General features: G+C 29.9%; 1 protein-coding gene across 11 annotated transcripts in view; it reads right to left on the reverse strand.

Moving 5' to 3' along the window:
• Positions 1-18,598, reverse strand: part of LOC134696015 (transmembrane protein 131-like) — an 88,183-nt gene extending 69,585 nt beyond the window's left edge. For 3 of the 11 annotated variants that reach the window (XM_063557538.1, XM_063557539.1, XM_063557537.1), the window contains exons 1-3: positions 18,314-18,597; positions 9,827-9,897; positions 7,705-7,739 (exon numbers count right to left, since the gene is read on the reverse strand). In XM_063557538.1, coding sequence (XP_063413608.1) covers positions 7,705-7,739; positions 9,827-9,897; positions 18,314-18,437 — 230 coding nt within the window. In that variant the 5' untranslated portion in view covers positions 18,438-18,597. Of the gene's footprint in view, positions 1-7,704; positions 7,740-9,826; positions 9,898-18,313 lie in introns of all 11 variants that reach the window. The other 8 variants (XM_063557547.1, XM_063557540.1, XM_063557544.1 and 5 more) reach the window with 4 other exon arrangements.
• Positions 18,599-18,613: the final 15 nt, after the last annotated feature.

An 18,613-nucleotide genomic window follows, 5' to 3' on the forward strand; every position in this document is an offset into this window, starting at 1 on the left:
TTCTGATGTCTTAATGGCCAATGCAAAGACAAAGCTATAATGATATAACCTTTGTCAATATGTAAGTTGAGGATTAATTACAGGGTAAATAGAGACCAAGAGTAAAGCCATATAACCAAGGAAGGAAGACAGAATGCTACGTCAAATAAGACCCCTCATATAAACTGGTATCCTTATGTGGGAAATGAAAGTCCATCTGTGCTTTTAAAATATATGTATGGAACTTTTCACAAACATTGTATTACAGCAAATATAAGTTCCAAAACCAAACCTATGCATTATACATAGATAGATTTTTACTTTTTAAAATGAAATTTAATATCCAATATTTAAAACCCATTATCTAAGATTTATGAAGTGCTGTATCAATACTTCAAAATGCATTTTGCAGAAAGTTAAAATCAAAGAACATGTTTAAAACAATCTGACATAATGAAAGACTCTATAAAAATGTACTTGTGAAAACTGCCATACTGACAAGAAATATTTTATACAATGCTGATTACATAGCTATTCTATTCTACATCAACAGATCTCTTGTTGTCGGCCTAATCCATAATCTTCTACGATAAGGAGAAAATCTTTGATACATCATGTAGAATTGAAATATTTACATGGAGATTAATCTTTTATATATCGTTGTTAACTATTGTGTGCATTCCCAAGGATTACATTCTCACTTAAACATTGTTTTTTTTGTTCTTTTTTTTTATCTTTAAATCGCATTTCATTGAATTTTTAGAATGTTTGATAATAAAAATTAAAAGTGTAAAAATGTCCTAGAAGATTATTAAAAGTGATCCAAAAGCCAAATTATTTATGGAGCCGTCTGCCAGTATCATATTGACACAGTGAGAATATTAGAACCTGATCATTAAACAACATGAAAATCACTTGATAATGTGTATGTATAATCAATACTGGCATAACTGACAAGAATCCTACCTATAAAACTAATATGGTCATATACCAAGTAACTGATCAAGATGATTCCATCTTTGGTTATAGGTTAATCAGGTTGTTGATTCCAACAAATATCACACAAGGGACATAATTTGGCTTTATTAACAATGACTGAAGGAAAATAGTCTTCACTAAATTCTGTTATTCAAATTCTACATAGGAAAATTTATCTGTAATTTAATTTTTGTCTGTAGCATAGATTTTCTTTGTTACTGAATTGAATACACTTTTTTTTTCTTCAAGGAAAGAAAATCTTTTCAAAAGCTTTCTTTAATGTTTTGAACTCTGTTCAGGTTAACTTATAAAAGACTACTTATTTTTTTTTAAATGTTGCTTGAATTGATGCATGAATCCATCCTATTTTTTATATTTATATATATCCTCCTTATGATATATGCAGATTTACTATATCCTGATAGAGTTGCCATATAATAAGAGGTTTTCATTTTCATGATGCACCTGCAATCCATGATCAACCTGAGGTCAATATAACCAAAAGACATCTAGAGGTCAATATAACCAAAAGACCTCTAAAGGTCAATATAACCTAAAGACCTCTAGAGGGCAACATGACCAAAAAACATCTAGAGGGCAACATGACCAAAAAAACATCTAGAGGGCAACATGACCAAAAGACATCTAGAGGGCTACATGCACCATAAAGACAACTTTGGGGCAACATAACCTATGTAGAAACCAAGAGGTCAACATACTCTAAAAAATATCTAGAGGGCTACATGTACCGTAAGGACAACTTGAGGGCAACATAAACTAATAGACACCCAGAGGTCAACATACACCATAAGACATTTAAAGTGCAACATATCCTTCCTCTTTGACATATGAAGCTACTCAAACCAAGACTTTAACAATCAATTTTGGATTAAATGTAGGTTAAAGTGACTCAGTTTTGCATTAGCTTCCTCAACATTTCAAGATCTGTACACTCAGAAATATAAATAACTTTTAACAAGTAGTTCCTTAGATCTAGAATTTCAAAGCAATATGGAAGAAATAACAAGCCTATCAAAGAACAGACAAACACAGACAGTATTACATGTAAATTCAAAAGATGATGGTCAAAGAGATGATAAATAAACTCATCATCGATACCAGGACTAAATTTAGTATATGCCAGACGCGCGTTTCGTCTACAAAAGACTCATCAGTGACGCTCGAATCCAAAAAAGTTAAAAAGGCCAAATAAAGTATGAAGTTGAAGAGCATTGAGGACCAAAATTCCTAAAAGTTTTGCCAAATAAAGCTAAGGTAATCTATGCCTGAGGTAGAAAAGCCTTAGTATTTCAAAAATTCAAAAATTTGTAAACAGTAAATTTATAAATATAACAATATCAATGACAATAGACCACTTTCGAGTTCATCCGTCACCGGCAAAAACTCGTCAATTATGCACGCCTTTATGACGTCATTTACCAGATAGAGGGGCTCGCCTGTATCCCTGCACTATTTACGTTCATCAAGCGTCTTAGTGATCGTTTTTGTGCAGGATAAACTAGAAATAATGGTTGCTCTGTAGGTACTTACTGACAATTCCCTAATGACAGCAGTGTTGATTGTCTATTTTTAGACTTCAATTTGCCGAATAATTCGTACAATATAGAATTATAATTTTCCAACCACTCGCTCAACCTTATAAGGAAGTGACGACGCCCCTAAACGCACAGATGACTGCGATAAAGGCGCGTATAATTGATGATTTTTTTCCGGTGACGGATGAACTCGAAAGTTGTCTATTCATGTCAGCACAAAAAATGCTGACTACAAGGCTTGTGATACCCTCGGGGAATAAATCTCAACCAGCAGTGGCATTGACCCAGTGGTTGTAAATAAACTCATCATAGATACCAGGACTATCAGTCCAGTGCAACCAGAAAAAAGTTCAAGAAACAGCCAAAAAGGAATTTACTTTTACTATTTGTAGATAAAGATCCTACTCTCATTTTCAAACATAGGCTAACAATGCTTCATCCATGGTTACTATAACTGTATAATGTGTCATTAACTTACATCAAAATTGCTCTTTTATCACTGCTTGGACTTGTGTTTTATAGTTGCTGATACATGAAATTACTGATACAAATTATGAAATTAATCTTGCAAAAGATCATTTTCTGAACTGAGACAGACAGACAGATTTTCATAAACTATCAAATAAAAAAAACAGTCATGCAAGAGAAGCTAAAGTGAAAGTAGCATATATCATAGGTCAGCAAATTTTGTCTACATGTGTTACAATCTTAATTAAGATTCAAATTATCCTTTCAGACAGATCAACAAAAGGAGAAACCTGTTCAATATGGTCATAACAACTTGTTGTTTAACCTGTTTTAGATCTATGTAAAAAAAAGTCTCTTCTATTCATTACATTATCAGATTATATTCTAAAAAAAAACTTTGCTTAAGAATGTACATAGTCTACATACTACAAAAAAAAAATCTATTTTAATTAGTCCCAGATAATATCAGACAGCAAAAAAATTATTGAACAGGTAGAAAATGATGTTAATTTCTGATTCCCTGTATTTAATTGACTACGTAATTAGGTTTCACTGTAAAATATTGTAGCTGTACATTCAGTATTATTCAGTAACATGTAAATGTAATTTTCACAACATTGATTCCTTTTCAGTCTGTCTGCTTTAGACATGCATGCTGCTGCTTCTATGATACTCAGCTTAATGAAAATTTACACATATCTATCGATTAAACCAGCTTTAAACTTGATACGGTTGGTTTGACATCTTATCTGTTATTATGTTCTATTGATTACAGTTAATTTGTCCTGAAAATTATGAAATAAATACCATTTTGTGTCAGAACTGATAAAAACAAAAATCTAATTATTCTAAGTGAAGTTCAAATTCGTACTTCTTTATTAGAGTCTAACATTTCCATCATGTTATGAAATTTCATAAGAATCAAACAATTCAAGTGATGTTTAAATATTTGGTTAAAATCAGCCAAAACAAACATTTATTATTCACTGACATGTCATTGACTGTTTTCAACTCAACTGATAGTCCTATTTCTATTATTTGCAATGGAGCTCATCTCTATGAAACATGAAATTGGGTTGAATAAGATTTTTTTTTAAACAGCAAACTTGAGAGAAAAAATATATCTCCTCTTTATGCTGAATGAGCAAAATGGTAAAAAAAATAACAAAAGCCTCTTCACTAAAAATCCTCTGCATAATAGAACCAAACAAAAATTTCTTCAATTTTGAACCAGAAATTGATTTCAAGTTCATATATTTCATAATGGTTTATTGTTAAACATATCACAAGGTGAACTGAAAGACAGAGCCTCAGAGTGAGGAACAAGACATATGGATGATTGTGTACTGGTTTTTGTCTCTTTGTAACATCACATACAAAAATATATCTTGGAAATAAAGCAATTGGAACAATATAATTTGTTTGCTTAGGGAAACATAAAACAATTTATCAAAATAGGAAGTTTGCATAGGCGGATCCAGTCCCTGTCCCCTTTGGTAGGAAATTTGGTTGATTATATAGGGAATCACTGATGTATGACTGGAGCCCCTTTAGGTCAGTCAGAGGGCCCACCCTTCAGAAAAGTTCTTGATCCACCACTGGTTTGCAATTTATGGCAATATAAGGTTAAAATTCTGTTCAATGATCATGAGCATAATAGGAAGTGCAATTTGAACAGCATTAAATATAATGAAGATAATATGAAAAAGTTTCATTTTTTCTTATTTAGTAAAACAAATGGATACAAATATGCATTTTTGTTCACATGTATGATATGTAAAATGATGTATGACAAAGTCTATGTCATGCCAAATTAAACCCTAAAACCAATTTGGATACAGACATGAAATAGGAGGTGCAAAAGCAAGTCGTGTGAATAATGTTTTGTGAAAGTATCACACACTTCTGTAAAGCCATTATGGAGCTATTGCAGGACACCCTTAGCACTATATTACTAGCTTTAAAATAATCCAAGGCTTAAAAAAATATTATGAGCCACTCAACACACAATGTATTTGGAAAATATAAAATGCAACATCTATGAAACTAAAAATGAAATAAACGAAATGAAATTACGTCTAAAATATAACTGATAGACGAAAATATCATAAAAGCTCCCACTTAATTCTATTTTCATTGTACTACTTGCTATCTGTACTCAAATCACAACTGTAAAAGCCCATCAAATGAAGAAATCTAATTGTGAGAGTATTCCCGATGCTTAGTACAATAACCCTTGTGTTAGAAAACCAATACAATACAACTGAATGGTAATCTACCACAGAGCTGTTACACAGCCAGTGAATCAACACTTTATAAAGGGCAATACAGGAAAATGAACACTTCATTATAATGAATATGTTAGAAATTTTCTGTATCATATTCGAAAGCTTTAGAAAACAGTTCAAGGTTATTTTCTAGAAAAATTCCTTCTGACATTGGCTTATTTTTATTGTTTGAATGATCTGTTTTTGGTTTTTTTTATTTTTCAATGTTAGAAAGGAAAGTTACTAACAAGGACAAAAAATATAAATCTGCCAATAATTCACGATTATCTATTTCACAGATTTTCAATATAAATAATCTCACCACTCAAAACATTAAGTAATTGCTCTAAAGGGAAAAGGGATTTGGGAAGGTCTGTACAGGAGCACTTTTAGTTCATAAATCAGGTTGATAGTTTTCTGTCTATGTCAGTCCTGGTATAGCCCACTATACAGTATAGGTTATGTTCAATGTTGGTTACATCTGCATCATATAGTCAGTGGCGAATATTCGTCTCATTGGTAATCACACCACATCTAATTTTATATGTAATTATCTATATACAGTTAGATAGCCTGTAAGCAGAGTAACAGCTTATTTTAATACAAGTTAATTCGATATGGATAACTTTATCATCTATTTACTCATTACATATAACTTGTTATGACAAATATTGTTTACATTTGAATAATTGTCTAACATTACATATGAACCTGTATGTGTTTGGAGGAAGTAGAATACTAATAACAATAGGATATTTTTGTATGTCACAACAAACATTAAAAGGCATTGTGCCAATTCAATATCGATTTCAAAGCTTACATTATGTAATTTGTTAACTAAAATATGTAATTCCTAGAAGTTACAAGTTGTTTTATAATAAGTGGAATCATATAATTTAAAGGCATTGCATGGCATTGTGCAAAGCTTTCTTTAATATCTGAATGAGATGAACCTAGCTACGCGAAAATGTTCATTTTGTTTCTTGTGATTCCTGATAATATGATTACTATCAGTAGCTTTGGAAGACTTTATGTTGTTTTTTCATTATTTGGGTCTATTCTGGGATCTTTCATTAGTCTTTGTTTTACCTTATTTAAAATTTTCCATTTATTTTAAAACATTTTTAAGCACTCAGTATATTTTTTTTTTTGCAAAACAAAAACACCAAGAAAATGAAGAACAGAATAGTTTTGACCACATCTTTAAGATGTTGTGACCACAATCATAATGAACATGTGTATTGCATGCAAGTCTTAAGTTGATTTGATTATTATTTCATGGTCAGCTCGCTACCTAAAAATAAACCGTTAACCAATACTTGATTTCTAATGGGATACTGAACACAAAGACCAAAAAACATCATGCCACCCTGCTATCAAGTGGATCTTAACTAGCTGACTATGTGGTATGGGCTTTGCTCATTGTTGAAGGGCATACAGTGACCTATAGTTAATAATTTCTGTGTTATTTGGTCTCTTGTGTAGAGTTGTCCAATTGGCAATCATACCACATCTTCTTTTTTATATATAATGGAGATATTGAATAAACATTAATCACATGTATGTGTACATGATTCAGAGTACGAGGATAAAGTAAGCTATTTCAAACTGGCCACTTCTCATTTTAATGTTTTTGATAGTGAAGGTATAAGTTTATATTCACTTAAGTCTATTTACATAATATCCATTTGCACAATTCCTTTTTATTTATACCTTTATACCTATACATTGTTACAAATCTATATATGATACTGAAGAGATCATTGGAACAATTTACAGGTAGTGTGAAAACTCCACCCCCACGTGTAGTAATATCTGAAAAGGAGTCACCTTGAGTCATTGTGACATAGACTTTTGTCTGTTGAAAAGCTCAGATACCCAGCTGGAAACTGGGATGAAAACTGTCTGTATGCTTTTGACATTTTAATAAAATCAATGGTACAGCTTTTAAATTAAAATGTCATAAATTAATTCAGCCTTGCAAATGATGATCACCTTTTAAAAATCAATAAGTCATTGGACTTACAAATGTGGAACCCTGGTTATTTAAAGGAACTTATGCCAAATTTGTAATAACCATTTATATAAGATTGCTGACCTCAGTTCAAATTGTAATCTAATTATATAATACACATAATACATCTTTTATCAAAAAGTTAACAATATGACAGAGATCTTTGGCCTGTAGGACCAAATAATCTAAACAAGTGTTGAAGCAAACCCATTAACAGTTAAGAGTAAAACAAAGAAAATAAATCACAATAAATCTGGCTCCCCTTCCCTTTTCTCCCAGAGTTCCAAAGCACAAAATGACTGTACTTCAAACCAAAACTTTAAACTGACATGGGATGCACTGACAGAAGGAAGCAATGACCAGAAAATATAATGCTCCTAACTAAAGGAGGTGTAACCAAAATTATATAATAAGAATGATTTTTAGCATTTTTAACACTTACCTTGATATTAAATTAATTGGTTCACCAGGTATTACCTACAAAATACAAATAACAATAAATATATAAAACAAGACATTTGTGTTCTGATCAGCATGCAGTTTTGATATTTCTCAACTGATGAAATGTTAGAATGTGATAAACTATTAAATTTTCCTTACATCATGCATTGGAATTTCAGAGTTTTCTGTTTGAGAGCATCATTTTGTAAATCTAGGATCACTTAATTTTAGTACTCATCTTTGTACAAAAAGACTGTCAAAAGTACCACATAAGGCAGGGGCATTAAAAATGCAAAAATTAAACTTGGCAACAAAAATTAAGTTAAGAAAGCAGGAATTCAGGTTATTAGAACTGGTACATCACCTTTTCGTCAATATCTTTTGACTGATTTTTGTCTGAAGTTCAGACATAGGGACAGACCAGAAAACATATAAATGATGTCCTACTATCTTTGTAATTATAAGGTAAAGCATAAAAATTCAAGTAATCTTTTAACTTCAATAATGATTTAGCATTCTTGTGGTTTTGATTCAATTGCAAGTGCCACCGATGTTGTATGCAGACATGTTTTTCGCACATGAAACGTTTTTCCAGATGAAATACTTTTGTAGTTTATTGTTTCAGTTCTTAATAACGACCTTATTATTGACTAAGCAACATTTCTATGATTTTATTGAAGTGTTAATTAAAGCCATTTGATTGGATGATGCCATCAAACCCCTAAAAATGTTGTTTCTAAAAACAGGAAGAACTTATGTTTTATTTCATCCACTTCTCATTATCCAGGAAGTTAATGTTTCCGTGTTATTGTTTAAAATACAAAACAGTTCATTAATTTGTCTATCTTCTCTCGTAGGATTGCAATTTAGTAAAGGTTATGAAACAATAATGAATTGGGATATTAAATTTGTTCTACAGCTTGAAAATTATAAGTTGTCTTTAAATAAATTTTACTATTTATATTATAATTAACAAGTAATTAATAACATGGGTGCTCTTCAAAGTTCAACTTTTTTTGCACATCTTCTTAACAGGCTCTTTGTTTCATTTTCCAATATTTGCCACTGGACATTAAGAAACCAACCATCAATAATTTCATTCTTTTTCCATCTTTGCTCATAACCAGATCACAGACACCTTATTTTACATTAATGCATCAAAATCAGCTCCAGATTTGCAAGAATTACAACAAAAGTTCTGACATGAAATTTTCTTTAACATCCTATTTCAAAATCCAAATGTCAGTAACCAAAATGGAATTCAAATTCTATCAACAGTCATCATTTTATAAAATAAAATTGAGAATGGAAATGATGAATGTATCCAAGAGTCAACAACCCGACCAAAGATCAGACAAAAGCCGAAGGCCACCAATGGGTCTTCAATGCAGTGAGAAACTCCCACATCCAGAGGCGTGCTTCAGCTGGACCCTAAACAAAAATGTATACTAGTTAAATGATAATGAAGGTCATACTAAACTCCGAAACATACCAAAAGACATATATATTATGGAATTATGTGTATGACAAAAAAATCTAGTAAATACAAGCTTAATTTCAGAATGAACAGCACTTTCTACCCTATCCACTTAGTATTTTAGGCCTAAAAATCAGAGGGCTAAGGTCAAAAAGTGTGATACTATTTTACCTTACTCCGTGACATAATACTCTATATAAATTGTCCTTTTAATATCATGTTTATGCACTACAGAATCTATATTTGATCATGTTGATTGTAATACTTAACATTATAATTCATGAAAGACTAGAGAATTTCCAAATGAATGTACTTTGAACTACATTCTTGAACTAAATAATTGTACTTTCAGTTCAGACAAGGTTAATCAGTTAAAATCACTAGGAATGTAAACAAGAGATTTTTAAGACTATGAAAATTCACCAAATTACCGTATTCATCTTTGTGTACGTACGTACATATATCATACATGTACCATATTCTTTCTTTTGTACTTTAGAAAAGTTGGCATTTTCTTAAATGTTTTTGTCAGGAAATGTTAATTTTGGTTCAAAGCATTGAAAAAATACAATCAGAAGCTCCTGAATTTTTTTGTTTGTTTGTTGTAAAAACAATGGAAGTCATATAACTATAAATCTGTGCCTACCTCCACTGGTATTCCATTAAAATCCCTACCATCTCCTATATATGTTAAATGATTGTCTGTTTGTATAAAAGCTGAAAATAGAAAAAAATAAACAATGTAAAATAAAACCTCCTATACTGTTCTAGTGTTCATGGTGTTTCGTATGTTATACATGTTATATGCATCTCTGAAAATGGTCTCTTATAAAAGGCCTTAAGACTTCTCTGATTTCAATTACTATAAATTTTCAAACTTTTTGTTTCAGTGCTGATAATAGGTATGATAAGCTCTTCCCCGCCCCCATTTTTTTTTTAATGCAACTTCTTAAAGAATAAAAATTTGCAGCAAATGATTACAAAAAACAGAGTGCCACAGGCTTCAAATTGGATAAATTCAAATGTAAGCAGACAATGTTTAATTTTTTATAATTGAACTGGATGCAATTCTTATAATTGTAATCAGGGGTACCAGATTAACAAAAAAATCAAGAAAAAATTATAACATATAAATATGTATGACCTTATGTCACCTCGATTATCTTAAACTATGTCAAATTACACATACATGTACAAATATACATGTACATATAATATATCATATAGGGTTACACAAAATGATAAAAGTACAACTTTGACCTACATACTAAAATTTGTATTAATGCTCCTCGGATTATAAGGTTTAAAAGATAATAAAAATATTTCATGATTCAAATTTTTGTGTGTAAGCTGATTTTTTTTTATTGTCATTATACGGAATACACACTTTTTATTCAAGAACATGTACAAAAGTATGATGTAATTTTTTGAAATCGGTCAATTTTTTTGGAAACTTTTCAAAGAATATTTTGAACATTGACACAATTTTTTTTTTTAATCAAAATTGTATGCTTAAATCAGTTAAATAAAATATTCACAATATAAATGACTCATATTACGAGATTGTGTACATATATATAGTACTCTGAAAGGCATTGTTTTCGATACTCTTCCGAGTCAATGCACATATCCTGTGTTTGTTTCATTTTTCAAAGAACCTATGATATTTCCAATAAACATACAAACTAAATGGAGATATCAATTTTCATATCAAAACAAGTTTTGATTACGAGGAAGTGTTTTTGACCAATGATATAATATACTCCATATCTACGTACATATCACTAGTTGTAAGATAGATTAAGACAGATCTTCTTACTATAAAATCTTCCATATAGTAAAACAAATAGGTCATCAGTATACTTGTAAACAAGTCCATTGACCAAATTGTGTTGACGATAAAGTTTTAAATTTTCTGTGTACAATATTAATATTGACTTTAATTTCAGAAGAAATCATTGATTTTTATTTAAATTTTAAAGAAAAAACAACACATGTACTTTTAATTTCATGAATTTAAATCCCATTTAAATTTTTGTTTGTTTCTCTATTCTATTTATGTATACATTTTTATTATGGTATGTTCAAACTCAAATATTTAAAGATAATAAAATTAAAAATTATAATTGATAATGAGTCATTGACCCTTTTAATAGGTCTAAAAGACCATAGGTAGTAAAATTACCTTTTTGAAGCTAACTGTTACATGTTTTATAACATTTTTCATGAAAACTAACAGATTGTAACTGTTTGGAACATGTGCATCTGTCCTCAATGTTTGATTTATCAAAATATTAAAATATTCCCCAAAAAATTATGTGTTTCTATTTATATAGCTACCATACTTACAAAAAATACATTGTACATAAATATAATAAAATAATAATTATATAATTTAAAAGTAATTTAAATAAGAATGCAGAAACTAGAAAATTGTCAACTAATTTAATTGAATGTTTTTATATTTAGTTTTTTAAACTTTCATATATTATTTGAATTGCTTTTGAGGACGATGTATGAAATTAATAATGCAAGAAATGAAGTTTGAGATGAGGTATTGATTTGTATAGATATATTTTTTATGCCATTTAAATGGATTTGAAATACTATTTTTTACGCAGTACTTAATTCCTTTGTAAACCTTGTATATTGAATTAATTCTTATAAACAAACATCAACTACATAACATGAATATGTTTACACTTTTAAAGATCATTTGATTTACAGTCTTGGGTCAAAAGTATAGGCAATGTTTCCAACAAAATTAAACAGTTTATTTCAAAGCCAAACACATTATCAAATTAACTGATTTGATAAGAAGTTTTTAGAATGCACTTAATAGCTTAGTGATTTTGAATTGTTAGGTTAAAATGGGAGTGTGGAGATCTTAAAAAGCACAAGCAAGGTTAAAATGGGAGTGTGGAGATCTTAAAAAGCACAAGCAAGGTTAAAATGGGAGTGTGGAGATCTTAAAAAGCACAAGCAAGGTTAAAATGGGAGTGTGGAGATCTTAAAAAGCACAAGCAAGGTTAACATGGGAGTGTGGAGATCTTAAAAAGCACAAGCAAGGTTAAAATGGGAGTGTGGAGATCTTAAAAAGCACAAGCAAGGTTAAAATGGGAGTGTGGAGATCTTAAAAAGCACAAGCAAGGTTAAAATGGGAGTGTGGAGATCTTAAAAAGCACAAGCAAGGTTAAAATGGGAGTGTGGAGATCTTAAAAAGCACAAGCAAGGTTAAAATGGGAGTGTGGAGATCTTAAAAAGCACAAGCAAACAAGCAATTTGCTGCAAACAAAAATTGATTCTTAATCATTTTGGGGAGGCCTAGGGGGACACCTGTTATCTGAAACATCATTGATCAATTATTGTATTTCATTATTTGTATTTATATTGTTTGTTTCTCTGTAAATTTGTATTTACAATTTTTTAGAAAATAAAGTAATTATCTATCTATCTAACAATGGACAAACAGTCTTATTTCAATGGTATTTGGTGACAATTCAGAGATTTCATCTGACAGTCACTAATATTATACACCTCCAAAAGCAATAGAATCAAATCAAAACTCAACTCAAGAATATGAGCACTGCTGCAGCACTTAAATCGGAGTTGAAATTTCTATTTTACTCCACACTATGAGAAATTTGTCTGTGGTTTATACGTCATCTGGAAGGTGCTCCATCACACGAGGAGTGTTACAAAATACAGGTGCAGAACAGAAAATATAATCACTTAAAAAATGTGTTACAGTTAAAAAAAAAATCAAATGCAAGCATCATTGATCTTTACACTGACAACAATCAAACAGGTTTTAACTGCTTGAAAAAAAAAATTCAATTAGCAAATTTTCACTAACTTATTTTTAGGGAGTACATACAAATTTAACTACTGAACCTTATAAAAATAACCTTACAACTAAAGACCTTGTTATCTGATACTGTTGTGTGTTGATATAGGTAGAATAAACGGCTGCAGTTTTCTTTTTACCAAAAAAATGTTTAAAATTTCTGAAACTTTTATTTAATTCATCTTACTCTCAATAATCTGAGTAAAATTTAGTCTTATTCTTGCATGTAAATGTATGAACATTAAAGGCACACGGCTGGAGAATGTACATGCAGGTCTTGGCATATTGAAGAAACTGTCTTAAGATAACCTGTAGTAGAGTTTTGTCTTTTTGTGACCCATTTGCAACCACACACAACAATTTTCTAATGCTGTCTACTTTATCAAATCCTTTTTAAGACCTTAGTGCACCTATATCTAATTTGAGCTATGTTGTCATTCAAAATCATGAAGCATTAAGATATAAGCTTTTATGGGAATGTAAATCAAACGTACATGTACTTTTTAAAATTGAGGATAACAAAGTTACAATTCTTTAATCGGTTTAAATCTATTAAATTTGATCACTGAGTAGATTTAATTTTATTTGTTTGAGAATAAGTTGAGTGTGCAATGCTTTTCAATCTCAGACACCCAAGAGGAAGATTTCATGCTATCAATGAGGTTTATCTGAATCATTGATGATTGAAACCATGCGTTATGGTTCCCAGAGTTCGCCAGTCTTGCAGTGTGCATATATTTAGAATAAAACATGTATTTTATGTATCAATTCCTTAGGTGCACTAAATCTCCTCAAAACCGATAACTCTTTGGAACTTTATATGAAATAACATTAAAATTAAAATATAAATAACAAAACATATTTTTTGAAAATGCATTTAAATGTCATAATTTTTTATATTAAGCATTTAAATGTAAAATAATAAATTTTCTTCACCATAGGGAGACGTTTATCAGTGAGACAATGTAGGAGTAATCATATGGTCTTTTATGTAGTACATTTTGTACCAGAAACTTCATGATATTTCTTTTATCAAATAATCTTGGTAACCAATGTTATGAAAATTATTTACAATGCTGTTCTTTTCATAAGAGTACATGATACATGTATGTATGCAGTGTTTATTAATATTATTAATAACAGTTTTCTTCACCTACATTGTACATGGCTACATTTGTACAGAATTTCATAAAGGGTCAAGAAACATAGACATGTTAGAGGTCTCCCATTAAATAACTACTGATATTCAAAATATTGGTATCGGTAGATGTAAGGGAATTTTCAGATGAATACCCAATGTCAATGAATTTTTACTGTTTTAATTGTAGTGGGTGATCTTTTAACAGAAGCAGCAACCCAAATGTATCAGAATTTTATAATTTTTCTAAGTGTGAATGAATACTGGTGTATGAAACATGTGGTATGAAAGGGAGATCTACATGTATGTACAATAAACATGCAACACTGAACTGTTAAAGGACTTGACTATTACACTTTGTAAACATATAAATGTGATCTTCAAACCAGGAACTTCTGGTTGAAGGATGTGAGATTTATATCACTTTACAATTATATACATGATATATATCAAAGGTAATTGATATAATTAAAAGTACAAATGAGTTTTTCACTAAACTACAAATATATCATTGCACCTTAATCAACCTGAATAAAGAATTTTATACTACAATGTCTACATGTACAATTGTACTTGGTCTCCCTATTACAGTATTACTGATTATTTGCAAGTTCTAACTGTACTTATGCCAATTATATGAAATGTAGGTTAGATAACCCCTAGTTTTTGGTGGGGTTCGTGTTGTTTATTCTTTAGTTTTCTATGTTGTGTCATGTGTACTATTGTTTTCTGTTTTGTCTTTTTTTTAATTTTTAGCCATGGCGTTGTCAGTTTGTTTTAGATTTATGAGTTTGACTGTCCCTTTGGTATCTTTCGTCTCTCTTTTAGAATTTGTAAGTGTTTTTTAAATGTTTTATATAGCTAATGTAGATCATGTCCTATCAAAGCAACTTAATGCTTTGAGTCTTAACAATATTATTTTAGACATCAACCAATTCTTTCCCATTTGTGATTTGAAAACATTAATACTTTTTGGGGTCATTTAATAAAATGCCATATGGTCACCAAGAAATTTGAGTTTACACATACAATATTTTGATCATATGTCCAACATTTTCCTAACTTTACTTCAAGGTGAGAAAATCATGTAATAATTTGGGGGTCAATAGGGCAAGTTCACTGTGATCATGGTGATTTTTTATAGTCCAAATTTTGAAGAAAAAAAAGTTTTTTTTAGGAACAATCTTCCTTGAGTAATGATTAAGAAACAAAAGTGGCTTGCTAATTCCACATGGTGTAAAAAGGATTCATCCAGATATTGAGGACACTTGTCAAATGTCTGGTACCAGATGCAGCAGTATTAAATTAACAAACTAATATTGACTGAACTTTCTGCTTCTAGATAAATATTTTTCAACAATACATGAAATCATTTAGAAGTAAGTCTGATACTGTCCCCCAAGATGGAAAACCTCTTACATGTACATTATGGTGGGTTTTTTTCGGACCAAAACTTATAAATTTGTTTCATCTTTATATATTGTCACTTAAATTTTTCAAATGTTGTCAATTGTTTTGGTTTTGCTTTCTTTCTAAGTATATGTACATATTTTTGTATATGTACAGTATCTACATTTGTATTATGAACATGATGTACAATTTTCAAGTCAATATGTTAAATTTAGTCAAAATTGTTTTAAAAGATTAAATTAATAAAATATTCTGTTATGCTGGGTTATGTAGTACACATAAATTTTCTAATAAATATATATGGACAAAACACACACATCATTAAGTGTTTCAAAAAAAATGATGGGCAATACACTGGGCAATAACTCTGAAAGGTCAACAAAAGCTTTCAGTCATATCGACATTTAATGTTTATTGTATTGTGGCTATTTTTTATGATCATACTTTGGTGTGAGCCTAGGATCTGTGTTGAAGACTGTAGCTTTACCTATAATGGTTTACTTTTACAAATTGTGACTTGGATGGAGAGTTGTCTCATTTGCACTCATATCACATCTTCCTATATCAAATTAATACATATTAAGTTACTGCGGTCTGCCTAGTGTGTCTAAATATAATAGTTCTCCAGAAAATAGTCCGAAATATTTATAGTTGGTTAAAATTGTCATCAATATTAAAAAAATCTAATTACTATATATACTGTAGGAATCAACTGATGGGTTACATTGTATATTAGCATGTCAATAGATATTGTATTGCTGCTGATTATTTTTGCTGATTACAGATTCTGTCTATGTTTAATAATTATTCAAATGATGATTGCTTTAAGGGCAACAACTACATAATTATATACATGTATTACCGGTAGTGGTTAATTGATCATTCCTTTTAATCGAACTCCTATTTTTGAAGATGTGTAGTCCTGACTGTTTTTGCTATTTACATTTTAGTCTTCATTTTTCAAATTTTAAAACAGCTCAGTAAAATGGATACATTAAATTCATCATAAATATTTATTTAGGCCTTAAAAAAGGTGATAAATATTTGGGCAATCAATTAGATGGGTTCAGTAAGAATGGCTTTTTTTGTAAATCATGTAATTTACTTTTTTACAGTATCTGCCTGTCTGAAGTTTAAACAATAGTTTTCAATATAAAAGGACAACCATGAAAATTGTTCATGTTGTTGAGATAATCACAATTCAAGGAAAATTACGCTACCAAGGATCAATAAGGAGTTATATGCTACATTTCTTATTTAGGTGGATTTTAATAGTACTGACTACATGTACATGTACATGTAGATACAACAACAAAAATAGATCTTGGAATGGACAATCTTACATTGTCCTTATATTATCTTTTCAACATTTCAACTAATTGTTGAAGACTGTACAGTAAACTGCTATTGTTTACCTCTTTTTACTTGGTCTATGGATATTTTTATACCAAATCTCCTTATTTCTGTTCACTTTTGTACTACAAGTGTTATTGGATGTTGTGTCAATGAAGTATACCCCTGTAGATTTCAAATTCTCAAAACTTTCTTGTTTTTCTCATGAATTGCAGTTAACCGTATGTGATAAATACAATTTCCCCAAAATGTGTATATCATTTTTAATTTTTAAAAGTAATCAGTTATATAGACATTTAAAAAAAATCTTCCATTCCACCCAACAACCAGATGCCTACAGGCATGACAGGAGCCCAACAAGTACCACATGCATGCCTTGCATTATTTGTCTGTACTGTAGGCAAATTACAGAGGCTTAATTTATTTATTTTTAATAGGCTTCAGTCAAGTGGCACTTTCTTTCAGTAAATGATGTAGTAAACTTTTCTATTTTCTCTCCAATAATATTCTAAGTACTGTGGATTCATTATTATTCGATGGATACCAATTTTCGTGGTTTTCATGGGTACAGTTGAACCATGAATTAAAATGTTCAACGAATTTCACATTTTCTATAGGATATGTATGCAGAAATTACTTAAACCATGAAATAAAATGAAAGTTTTCCTCAATCCACGAAAATTGATAACCGGAAAATAAATGAATCCACTGTATAGAATAGAAGGATAAAAATTTGGCAGTATGGTTTTCTACATGATCATGATGATACAAGATATTTGCTTTATATGATTGTGTATTTTTTTTAATTGTGTTTTTTTTTAGCTTCAAATTATACCTACATGTCTTTCTTTTAAATTTTATCCCTAAATTTCATGAAATAATTGATTTATACTAGAAACATGATTTTGGTAAACATGGTAAAGGGAAAGTTCAGAGTTCAAATTGTTAATTATTTAGTTACCAAAACAGTTTTGAATTATGAATTAAAATAAGGATTATAAATTATCTGCTAAGAACAACATACAATATCAGATCTATGGAGAAAAATAAATTTTAAATATCACAAACATATATATATATATACACATGTATCCTTATTTACACACACGAGACTGTATAAACTGATCAACATCAACACCATGTCAACCACTTTCAAATACACATGAACATTCATATTGTAACTTTTTGATTTAATCAAAATGTAAACTAAACAACCATTTATGTTCAATATTGTCACTGGGTTGAAATTATTTATCTATTAAATCTTTACAACTGTTTATGCATGAATTATTTGTAAACACAAACAATTTTCCTGTCAGATTGCATTTTAAATCACGAAACCCTCTGTTATTTTGAGGAGCTGTGTATTCAATGTGATATCTTACCTTGACTATGACTTTCTATTGCTGATGTGAGTGAAAAATTCTGTAAAAATGTGTGTATTAAGATAACAAAATGAAACCATTCTTTTGACATCTTTTCTCGATTATGACAAGTACCTCGCGCCATGATGTTTCCACTGTGTGACCTGGTTTTCGACAAGAGAAATAAATGTTGAAACGCATGTATCTCAGACTATTGAACATAAAAAATATATAACAGGTGGATGGGCCTTTGTTTTTGTTTTATATTTCAAGATCTTTTTATTTAATAATGATATGTATGTTGTAAATGCGAAACTATAA

The sequence above is a fragment of the Mytilus trossulus genome, chromosome 14 (assembly GCF_036588685.1).
Source record: "Mytilus trossulus isolate FHL-02 chromosome 14, PNRI_Mtr1.1.1.hap1, whole genome shotgun sequence".
Taxonomy (NCBI): Eukaryota; Metazoa; Mollusca; class Bivalvia; order Mytilida; family Mytilidae; genus Mytilus; species Mytilus trossulus.